Source organism: Penaeus monodon, chromosome 7 (assembly GCF_015228065.2).
Source record: "Penaeus monodon isolate SGIC_2016 chromosome 7, NSTDA_Pmon_1, whole genome shotgun sequence".
Lineage (NCBI taxonomy): Eukaryota > Metazoa > Arthropoda > Malacostraca > Decapoda > Penaeidae > Penaeus > Penaeus monodon.
Window position 1 is genome coordinate 454,178 of NC_051392.1, and position 12,702 is coordinate 466,879.

Genomic DNA, 12,702 nt, shown 5'->3' on the forward strand with positions numbered 1-12,702 from the left:
TACAGCGTCACCGTCAGGGCCATCAACCAGGTGGGCGCCGGCCCCTCCGCCCACCCCGTCACCGTCACCACCAGCCAGGGAGGTCGGTTCCTCTTCTCTGTGTATCCGTTTCTCTGTTTCTCTGTTTATCCGTTTCTCTGTTTCTCTGTTTATCCGTTTCTCTTTCTCTGTTTATCCGTTTTCTCTGTTTATCCGTTTCTCTGTTTCTCTGTGTATCCGTTTCTCTGTTTCTCTGTTTATCCGTTTCTCTGTTTCTCTGTTTATCCGTTTCTCTGTTTCTCTGTTTATCCGTTTCTCTGTTTCTCTGTTTATCCGTTTCTCTGTTTATCCGTTTCTCTGTTTCTCTGTTTATCCGTTTCTCTTTCTCTGTTTATCCGTTTCTCTTTCTCTGTTTATCCGTTTCTCTCTTTCTCTGTTTATCCGTTTCTCTTTTTCTCTGTTTATCCGTTTCTCTTTCTCTGTTTATCCGTTTCTCTTTCTCTGTTTATCCGTTTCTCTTTCTCTGTTTCGTCATTTCACTGTTTCTCTGTTTATCTTTTTCGTCATTTCTCTGTTTATCTGTTTATCTGTTTCGTAATTTCTATGTTTGTTTCATTTTTCTGTTTATTTATTTATTTGTTTAGAAACTTATTTATTTTTTGTTTAGTCATTTAGTTGTTTAGTCATTCATTCATTTGAATATCTATTCACTCAATCATTCATTTATTTTTCATCCATTTATATGTTTCTTGACTGTCCCTGAGGGAGCCAGAGGTGTGGTGGAGCATTTTCGTATTTTTCTTCCTATAGTTATCTGTGCATTTGTTTGTTATTCATTTATTGGCTTGTGTCTATTTTAGCTTTGGATGTTTATCTGTGTATGTGTCTTCGCTATTTATTTATCTGATTATTTGCTTATGTACTTATTTTCTTGTTCGTGGTACAGTGTTTTTTTAATAGAGGTTTTGTTTGTTTGTTTTACAGAGTAATAGCAAGGTGGGATTTTGACCATGAATAACTAACATACTAACGATCTTGATAAAAAAGGATAAGATTATCGGCCTACGATGCAGTACAAGAGTAAATCAATGAATAAAACAATGAACTGGTGATGATGATTACAATCTTGATAAAAACCATACGGGATAAACTCATCAATTTGCAATGCATTCAGTGATAAAGATAATAGTAATGGAGGTACTTATATATGATAACGGTAACAAAGACACTTATATATGATAACAAAAAAAAGAACACTTACAGATAACAACAATAATAAAAATACTCGTAAATGACAACCATAACAAAATGCATAAAAAAGGCACCAAAGAAAAAAGACACATTACGTAACAACAACAACAAAGACACTTTACAAACAATAATAATAAAACCCCCGTCCCCCTCCCCTCCCCCCCAGTGCCGTCCGCCCCCCCGAAGGCCGTGCAGTGCGACCCCCTCTCGTCGCAGGCGCTGCGGGTGCGCTGGAACCCCCTGCCCCTCAACCTCTCCAACGGCCCGGTGCAGGGATACAAGGTCTACTACAAGAGGACCACCAATATCGAAGGTAGGGCGGAGGGCAGCCTTGCAGGGTTTCTTCGAGGATTTTCTTTCTCTCTCATTGGCGACCCTGAATACCTTTGGATTGAAGATTGTTTGTTATGGCTTGCTACGAGGACTACATGAGCCTACGGTAAAAAAAGACAGTATTGAAACTAAAGGTTGACAATAGTAACGAGATACGCTGTTGATAATACTCAGTCACCAAAAACAAATAGGGTCAAAATTTCTATCCCCCCTTACCTTGAGCATCACTTTAAATCACGTATCTATGACTGGTACAATGATTACACAGTAACAAGTGTTGATAAATTTTCCATGGACATGACAACAGTGGTCACTGATTACTACAACACTTGGGTCTGTCCAAAGAAAACCTTCAAGAACAGCAACTCACAACGCTGCAAACAACCTAAGTGGGTCGGTGACCCTACATTATTAAGGGAACAAAAGCGAGTTCAGGAGCTTTATGATATCTACAAGCAGGATAATACCCGTGACAACCTTATTGAATTTCTTAAGGCTAACAAAAACCTACGGGAATTAAAAACTCATTTCAGAAATGAACACTTAGAACAGTTCCTACAAAGCATTAACAATAACACCTCAATGTCGGAGGTCTGGAAAAAAATTAATCGAATTTCAGGCAAACCAACTAACACCCCGCAGTTCCATAGTCCTCTTGCACAAGCAGATATGCTCCTTAGTCAATGGGCTGGAGCGTCCAAATTGAGCTCACTTCCCACAAATATTCAGGATCACCTTAGTCAATCTAAAATTGCACGCAAATTTGCCATTGAGATTGGATGTTCTGATACTGACCCCACAGACTTTGCTGAGATCACTGAGTGGGAACTGAACAATGCACTGATCAAAGGAAAAGCGTCCGCCCCAGGTGAGGATGGAATTACCTATAGTGTCCTCCGCCTTATAGCTCAGGTACCTGGTAATCCCCTTTTGCACCTATACAGGTTAAGTTTGTCACAAGGTATTCTGCCTGGCTCCTGGACACGCAGTCTAATCATCCCTATACCGAAATCAAACACTGATCAATACCGACCAATTTCATTAACCTCATGTGTATGCAAAGTTCTAGAAAGGATAATTTTGAACAGACTCAGGTACAGGTTACAAGGTAAATTATCTCACAGACTGTACGGATTTCTATCGGGACGTAGCACACAACATTGCTTTGCAGAGTACTTTTCACACTCTAATCCAGGGAAGCACACTGTTTTTTCTTGACCTTAAGTCAGCTTTTGACATTGCAAACAGAGAAGTTATCCTAGAACAATTAGTAAGCTTTGGCATCCGGGTAAGATATTGAGCTGGATTAGAATGTATCTTTCGAACAGATCTGCAAGTGTCCTGTTCAGGGGAGTGAGAAGTTCCACTTCACAATCTTTTGAACTTGGGACGCCACAGGGAGGAGTTCTCAGCCCTATGCTGTTCAATGTCCTCATGCACAAGCTGGTGGCAGATATCCCACTTGGGGATGGTGAATCCATTATATGCTATGCTGATGACATATGCGTCAGAGCATCATCACAAGTGAGGATGCAAATAATTCTCGACAGAATCACAGCAAAGGCTCATGAGTGTGGATTAGTCATTTCCGCTGAGAAAACAATGGCTCTAAACCCATGTATCATACCCCCACCCACTTTCGCATAGGTGACCAGGAGCTTGACATATGCCACAAGTATAAATATCTCGGGGTGAATGTAAATGATGCAGACCTGGTCCTCTCTCTAAAGAAGAGACTCTGGGAGAGATTGAAACCTTTGAAAGTTCTTGTCGGAAGAGAACATGGCATCAATGTTAAGCTCGCTAGACTGTTTTACTTGGCTTTTATAAGGTCAGTTGTAGACTACCATGCACTGCACTTGTTGCAGTGTAAGGAATCAGAAATAGGTAGTTTGGAGGTAGTGCAAAATGAAGCTATGAGGATTATCCTCGGCGCCCCGAGAACAGCAAGGATAGTAAACATGAGATCAGAATTAAACTTACCATCCATTTCTGATAGAATAATATTTATTTCCACCATATTTGGGGTCAAAGCTCTGAGGGAACCCTCGTATCTCTCAGATTTCCAAAAACGACTGCAACATAAAATCACGCAAGTAGACGTGACAAATCACATACACGCGCGCCCTCTGATACACAAAATCTCCATGAACATTATAAAACTCAATGTTCCAATTAGTAAAATACCAAAAGGTCGCTCCATTCCACCATGGAAAAATTCAACATTGATCGTGCACCTTACATGTCTACCACAAAAAAAACAGGGTGCATAACTGTGTGTTGAAACAAATTGCGCTAGCAACGGTAACGGAACACACAGAATCTATGGGTGATGATGCATATGAGTGTTACGCCGACGGATCCGTACAGTCTGGATACAAAGCTGGTTGTGCTTGCGCTGTATACAAAAATGGCTTACTACAACATCAAGTTAATATGAGAATACAAAACTGGGCCAGCACTACACAAACGGAGCTAGCAGGTATACTCCTCGCAACGGAATTCTTAATGTCTAGGGGCTCTGGAGTAGTTTTCTGTGACTATCAAAGTGCTCTTCGGACGCTAAATTCTTTCAAAGCAGGTGGCGATGAAGAAATTGTGAGTTGCATTAAGCGTAACGTAACCTATGCAACAGAGCGTAATTTCAACATTCAGTTTGTATGGATACCATCTCATGTTGGCTTACGCAAGCACGACCACGTAGACAAATTGGCGAAAGAAGCCTGCAGCAAGGATATTGTGAACATAGATCTTGGGATGCCTCTTGCTAGGGTTGCACATCTATTGAAAAGTTCTCATAAGGAAGAACTAGTAGATCTGATTAACACTCAAAGGCCTGAAAGCTGTACCATAAGGCACTACGATCATTATAAGGATGGCAAGTCTTCCTATGGGTGGCACCGAAGTCAAACCAGACAGTGTGACGTGGTTATTGCCAGAATACGTTTAGGTTACAGAATGTACTGGCAACTGCACGGTGCAAGAAGTGCAGATGAATCTAGATGTAGACTGTGTAACGAAGAAAACAACGAACGCTTGAGCACTATATCTCGGAATGTCATGTGATACAGCCTTTCAGACCACCTAACATGAGGTATAAAGAACTATGTGAATATTTCATTTCATCTGATACATTGGAAGATATACTCGTACTATACCCTAAATTTACTATGTGATAACTCCCGTATGCAAATAACAGTGTTATTCAAACACAGTGGCAAAAGCATATGTGAGTAATAATTTTTGTATGATGTATGATTTATATTTATATTTTACCTTGTACAACTACAGTAGTTACAGACTACTGTACAATGTCAGATATATGTAAAACTGTAATCATGATTGCCCACGCCTGAGCAGATAGCCAGGGTGGTAAATAAACTTACTTAACTTAACTTAAAGGTTGAGACAAATTTTATTTCTGTCTCTCGCTCTTTCTCTTTCTCTCTCTCTGTCGCTCTCTCTTTCTTCTTTTATTGATGAATTGTGAGAGGATTGCTAATTTTGATCTGATATGCCCCTCCTTTTCTCATTCGCGATCTTTATACTTCAACTTCTTTTCTTCTCCTTCTTCTTCTTCTTCTACATCTTTTTCTCCTTCTCCTCCTCCTTCTTTATGGATTGTCTGCTGGAGGATTATCAGTCCTGAAGGCAAGGGCAAGGGGATAACTTAGAAATCTTTTTTTCCCTCTCTTTCTCTGTTCATGGCCTGTTATCGGACTGCCAGCATAAGGCAAGGACTGATACGCCTCTCCTAATTTTCGGGACACTCAGGCTCGAGGGCGCTGGAAGTCTTGCTGTTCGGCCCGACTTTATTTTGGCTTTATTTCTTCAAAAGTAATTCTTTTGTTTATGTGTCCGGGTGGTCCTTGGGAAAACCGCCCCGACGCATATGCGATATAAGGTCTTTTAGGCTCTTCTTTGATCACTTGCATCTGTTGCGAGTTTGGGCTTTATAAAGGAACCACAGGTAATGAAGGTTGAAGATGCTCTGGTTGGTATTTTTGTCTTTTCGATGACGACGAGATTTCTGCAAGAGAATCACTTGTTGAATGAGTTGCATTGTTTTCGTGGCAACAGTGGTAGTTGTGTTGATGGAACTTCATTGTCTCGTATGCTAAAGACGGGATGAAAACAGATAAATGCCATGATGATGGAAGGATAATAAGAATGATCAAGAATAACCGTATGATTAATGCAAATGATAGGAAAAAAATATTATCCAAAATATCCATTTCTCCCCCCCCCCCCCCCCAGGTTCGAACGCCGTGGAGGTGAAGCGAACCACGAACCTGGAGACGAACCTGCAGGGCCTCGGGCGGTTCACCAACTACAGCGTCCGCGTCCTGGCCTTCACCTCGGCCGGCGACGGGGTCATGTCCGCGCCCTCCTTCTGCGCCACGCTGCAGGACGGTAGGGGGGGAGGGATGCTGCTGCGGGGGTGGAGAGGCTCACGATGTGAACAGGAGGACGAAAACATATCACTCCTTTTTTTTTTTTTTTTTTAAGGGCGGGTTTGGTTGGGATATATATATATATATATATATATATTATATATATATATATATATATATATATATATATAATATATATATATATATATATATATATATAATAAATAATATATATATATATATAAATATATATCATATATTTATATATAATATATATCATATATAATATATAATTATAATATATATATATATATAATATATATATATAATATATATATATATATATATATATATATGTTATATATATATATATATATTTATATATAAATATATATATATATTATATATTTATATAATATTTATTATTATATACTATATAATATATATATATATTATATATATATAATATATCATGATATAATATTATGATATATATATATAATATATATCATAATCATGATTTAATATATATAATATATACATATTCTTTCTATATATATATATATATACCTATTAATACTTCACCCTAACTAATCAGTTATGGATGATATGTATATTATATTATTGTAGTTAGTATAATATATATAAACATATAGTTATTAATATATTGTTAATATAGATTAAATTAATAGTATATATTTTTATATATATTCTATATATAATATAATATTATATCCCAACCAACCCGCCCTTAAAAAAAAAAAAAAAAAAAAGGGGATATGTTTTCGTCCTCCGTTTCACATCGTGAGCCTCTCCACCCCCGCAGCAGCTCCCTCCCCCCCCTACCGTCCTGCAGCGTGGCGCAGGAGGAGGGCGCGGACATGACCCCGTCGCCGCCGAGGTGAAGGCCAGGACGCGGACGCTGTAGTTGGTGAACCGCCCGAGGCCCTGCGGTTCGTCTCCAGGTTCGTGTTCGCTTCACCTCCACGGCGTTCGAACCTGGGGGGGGGAGGGGGGGAGAAATGGATATTTTGGATAATATTTTTTTCCTATCATTTGCATTAATCATACGGTTATTCTTGATCATTCTTATTATCCTTCCATCATCATGGCATTTATCTGTTTTCATCCCGTCTTTAGCATACGAGACAATGAAGTTCCATAAACACAACTACCACTGTTGCCACGAAAACAATGCAACTCATTCAACAAGTGATTCTCTTGCAGAAATCTCGTCGTCATCGAAAAGACAAAAATACCAACCAGAGCATCTTCAACCTTCATTACCTGTGGTTCCTTTATAAAGCCCAAACTCGCAACAGATGCAAGTGATCAAAGAAGAGCCTAAAAGACCTTATATCGCATATGCGTCGGGGCGGTTTTCCCAAGGACCACCCGGACACATAAACAAAAGAATTACTTTTGAAGAAATAAAGCCAAAATAAAGTCGGGCCGAACAGCAAGACTTCCAGCGCCCTCGAGCCTGAGTGTCCCGAAAATTAGGAGAGGCGTATCAGTCCTTGCCTTATGCTGGCAGTCCGATAACAGGCCATGAACAGAGAAAGAGAGGGAAAAAAAGATTTCTAAGTTACCCCCTTGCCCTTGCCTTCAGGACTGATAATCCTCCAGCAGACAATCCATAAAGAAGGAGGAGGAGAAGGAGAAAAAGATGTAGAAGAAGAAGAAGAAGGAGAAGAAAAGAAGTTGAAGTATAAAGATCGCGAATGAGAAAAGGAGGGGCATATCAGATCAAAATTAGCAATCCTCTCACAATTCATCAATAAAAGAAGAAAGAGAGAGCGACAGAGAGAGAGAAAGAGAAAGAGCGAGAGACAGAAATAAAATTTGTCTCAACCTTTAAGTTAAGTTAAGTAAGTTTATTTACCACCCTGGCTATCTGCTCAGGCGTGGGCAATCATGATTACAGTTTTACATATATCTGACATTGTACAGTAGTCTGTAACTACTGTAGTTGTACAAGGTAAAATATAAATATAAATCATACATCATACAAAAATTATTACTCACATATGCTTTTGCCACTGTGTTTGAATAACACTGTTATTTGCATACGGGAGTTATCACATAGTAAATTTAGGGTATAGTACGAGTATATCTTCCAATGTATCAGATGAAATGAAATATTCACATAGTTCTTTATACCTCATGTTAGGTGGTCTGAAAGGCTGTATCACATGACATTCCGAGATATAGTGCTCAAGCGTTCGTTTGTTTTCTTCGTTACACAGTCTACATCTAGATTCATCTGCACTTCTTGCACCGTGCAGTTGCCAGTACATTCTGTAACCTAAACGTATTCTGGCAATAACCACGTCACACTGTCTGGTTTGACTTCGACCCATAGGAAGACTTGCCATCCTTATAATGATCGTAGTGCCTTATGGTACAGCTTTCAGGCCTTTGAGTGTTAATCAGATCTACTAGTTCTTCCTTATGAGAACTTTTCAATAGATGTGCAACCCTAGCAAGAGGCATCCCAAGATCTATGTTCACAATATCCTTGCTGCAGGCTTCTTTCGCCAATTTGTCTACGTGGTCGTGCTTGCGTAAGCCAACATGAGATGGTATCCATACAAACTGAATGTTGAAATTACGCTCTGTTGCATAGGTTACGTTACGCTTAATGCAACTCACAATTTCTTCATCGCCACCTGCTTTGAAAGAATTTAGCGTCCGAAGAGCACTTTGATAGTCACAGAAAACTACTCCAGAGCCCCTAGACATTAAGAATTCCGTTGCGAGGAGTATACCTGCTAGCTCCGTTTGTGTAGTGCTGGCCCAGTTTTGTATTCTCATATTAACTTGATGTTGTAGTAAGCCATTTTTGTATACAGCGCAAGCACAACCAGCTTTGTATCCAGACTGTACGGATCCGTCGGCGTAACACTCATATGCATCATCACCCATAGATTCTGTGTGTTCCGTTACCGTTGCTAGCGCAATTTGTTTCAACACACAGTTATGCACCCTGTTTTTTTTGTGGTAGACATGTAAGGTGCACGATCAATGTTGAATTTTTCCATGGTGGAATGGAGCGACCTTTTGGTATTTTACTAATTGGAACATTGAGTTTTATAATGTTCATGGAGATTTTGTGTATCAGAGGGCGCGCGTGTATGTGATTTGTCACGTCTACTTGCGTGATTTTATGTTGCAGTCGTTTTTGGAAATCTGAGAGATACGAGGGTTCCCTCAGAGCTTTGACCCCAAATATGGTGGAAATAAATATTATTCTATCAGAAATGGATGGTAAGTTTAATTCTGATCTCATGTTTACTATCCTTGCTGTTCTCGGGGCGCCGAGGATAATCCTCATAGCTTCATTTTGCACTACCTCCAAACTACCTATTTCTGATTCCTTACACTGCAACAAGTGCAGTGCATGGTAGTCTACAACTGACCTTATAAAAGCCAAGTAAAACAGTCTAGCGAGCTTAACATTGATGCCATGTTCTCTTCCGACAAGAACTTTCAAAGGTTTCAATCTCTCCCAGAGTCTCTTCTTTAGAGAGAGGACCAGGTCTGCATCATTTACATTCACCCCGAGATATTTATACTTGTGGCATATGTCAAGCTCCTGGTCACCTATGCGAAAGTGGGTGGGGGTATGATACATGGGTTTAGAGCCATTGTTTTCTCAGCGGAAATGACTAATCCACACTCATGAGCCTTTGCTGTGATTCTGTCGAGAATTATTTGCATCCTCACTTGTGATGATGCTCTGACGCATATGTCATCAGCATAGCATATAATGGATTCACCATCCCCAAGTGGGATATCTGCCACCAGCTTGTGCATGAGGACATTGAACAGCATAGGGCTGAGAACTCCTCCCTGTGGCGTCCCAAGTTCAAAAGATTGTGAAGTGGAACTTCTCACTCCCCTGAACAGGACACTTGCAGATCTGTTCGAAGATACATTCTAATCCAGTTCAATATCTTACCCCCGGGTGCCAAAGCTTACTAATTGTTCTAGGATAACTTCTCTGTTTGCAATGTCAAAAGCTGACTTAAGGTCAAGAAAAACAGTGTGCTTCCTGGATTAGAGCTTGAAAAGTACTCTCCAAAGAAATGTTTTTGTGCTACGTCCCGATAGAAATCCGTACAGTCTGTGAGATAATTTACCTTGTAACCTGTACCTGAGTCTGTTCAAAATTATCCTTTCTAGAACTTTGCATACACATGAGGTTAATGAAATTGGTCGGTATTGATCAGTGTTTGATTTCGGTATAGGGATGATTAGACTGCGTGTCCAGGAGCCAGGCAGAATACCTTGTGACAAACTTAACCTGTATAGGTGCAAAAGGGGATTACCAGGTACCTGAGCTATAAGGCGGAGGACACTATAGGTAATTCCATCCTCACCTGGGGCGGACGCTTTTCCTTTGATCAGTGCATTGTTCAGTTCCCACTCAGTGATCTCAGCAAAGTCTGTGGGGTCAGTATCAGAACATCCAATCTCAATGGCAAATTTGCGTGCAATTTTAGATTGACTAAGGTGATCCTGAATATTTGTGGGAAGTGAGCTCAATTTGGACGCTCCAGCCCATTGACTAAGGAGCATATCTGCTTGTGCAAGAGGACTATGGAACTGCGGGGTGTTAGTTGGTTTGCCTGAAATTCGATTAATTTTTTTCCAGACCTCCGACATTGAGGTGTTATTGTTAATGCTTTGTAGGAACTGTTCAAGTGTTCATTTCTGAAATGAGTTTTTAATTCCCGTAGGTTTTTGTTAGCCTTAAGAAATTCAATAAGGTTGTCACGGGTATTATCCTGCTTGTAGATATCATAAAGCTCCTGAACTCGCTTTTGTTCCCTTAATAATGTAGGGTCACCGACCCACTTAGGTTGTTTGCAGCGTTTGTGAGTTGCTGTTCTTGAAGGTTTTCTTTGGACAGACCCAAGTGTTGTAGTAATCAGTGACCACTGTTGTCATGTCCATGGAAAATTTATCAACACTTGTTACTGTGTAATCATTGTACCAGTCATAGATACGTGATTTAAAGTGATGCTCAAGGTAAGGGGGATAGAAATTTTGACCCTATTTGTTTTTGGTGACTGAGTATTATCAACAGCGTATCTCGTTACTATTGTCAACCTTTAGTTTCAATACTGTCTTTTTTTACCGTAGGCTCATGTAGTCCTCGTAGCAAGCCATAACAAACAATCTTCAATCCAAAGGTATTCAGGGTCGCCAATGAGAGAGAAAGAAAATCCTCGAAGAAACCCTGCAAGGCTGCCCTCCGCCCTACCTTCGATATTGGTGGTCCTCTTGTAGTAGACCTTGTATCCCTGCACCGGGCCGTTGGAGAGGTTGAGGGGCAGGGGTTTTCCCGCGCACCCGCAGCGCCTGCGACGAGAGGGGGTCGCACTGCACGGCCTTCGGGGGGCGGACGGCACTGGGGGGAGGGGAGGGGGACGGGGTTTTATTATTATTGTTTGTAAAGTGTCTTTGTTGTTGTTGTTACGTAATGTGGCTTTTTTCTTTGGTGCCTTTTTTATGCATTTTGTTATGGTTGTCATTTACGAGTATTTTTATTATTGTTGTTATCTGTAAGTGTTCTTTTTTTTGTTATCATATATAAGTGTCTTTGTTACCGTTATCATATATAAGTACCTCCATTACTATTATCTTTATCACTGAATGCATTGCAAATTGATGAGTTTATCCCGTATGGTTTTTATCAAGATTGTAATCATCATCACCAGTTCATTGTTTTATTCATTGATTTACTCTTGTACTGCATCGTAGGCCGATAATCTTATCCTTTTTTATCAAGATCGTTAGTATGTTAGTTATTCATGGTCAAAATCCCACCTTGCTATTACTCTGTAAAACAAACAAACAAAACCTCTATTAAAAAAACACTGTACCACGAACAAGAAAATAAGTACATAAGCAAATAATCAGATAAATAAATAGCAAAGACACATACACAGATAAACATCCAAAGCTAAAATAGACACAAGCCAATAAATGAATAACAAACAAATGCACAGATAACTATAGGAAGAAAAATACGAAAATGCTCCACCACACCTCTGGCTCCCTCAGGGACAGTCAAGAAACATATAAATGGATGAAAAATAAATGAATGATTGAGTGAATAGATATTCAAATGAATGAATGACTAAACAACTAAATGACTAAACAAAAAATAAATAAGTTTCTAAACAAATAAATAAATAAACAGAAAAATGAAACAAACATAGAAATTACGAAACAAAAAAAAGATAAACAGAGAAATGAGAAAACAGATAAACAGAGAAACAGTGAAATGACGAAACAGAGAAAGAGAAACGGATAAACAGAGAAAGAGAAACGGATAAACAGAGAAACGGATAAACAGAGAAACGGATAAACAGAGAAACAGAGAAACGGATAAACAGAGAAACGGATAAACAGAGAAAGAGAAACGGATAAACAGAGAAAGAGAAACGGATAAACAGACAAAGAGAAACTGATAAACAGAGAAAGAGAGAAACGGATAAACAGAGAAACAGAGAAACGGATAAACAGAGAAACAGAGAAACGGATAAACAGAGAAACAGAGAAACGGATAAACAGAGAATAGAGAAACGGATAACAGAGAAAGAGAAACGGATAACAGAGAAACAGAGAAACGGATAAACAGAGAAACGAGAAACGGATAAACAGAGAAACGGATAACGATAAACAGAGAAACGGATAACAGAGAAACAGAGAAACGGATAAACAAAAGAAA

The 12,702-nt window shown here is 39.5% G+C and overlaps 2 protein-coding genes across 3 annotated transcripts in view; one reads left to right on the forward strand and one right to left on the reverse strand.

The window, feature by feature from the left end:
- Nucleotides 1-5,976, forward strand: part of LOC119574909 (Down syndrome cell adhesion molecule-like protein Dscam2) — a gene marked incomplete at its 3' end in the record, with an annotated part of 7,356 nt that extends 1,380 nt beyond the window's left edge. Inside the window, 3 exon segments of the mRNA XM_037922180.1 lie at nucleotides 6-82; nucleotides 1,397-1,543; nucleotides 5,821-5,976. Coding sequence (XP_037778108.1) covers nucleotides 6-82; nucleotides 1,397-1,543; nucleotides 5,821-5,976 — 380 coding nt within the window.
- The window catches only part of LOC119574931, an 81,689-nt gene that overhangs the window by 56,401 nt on the left and 12,586 nt on the right, over nucleotides 1-12,702 (reverse strand). The window lies entirely within an intron of this gene.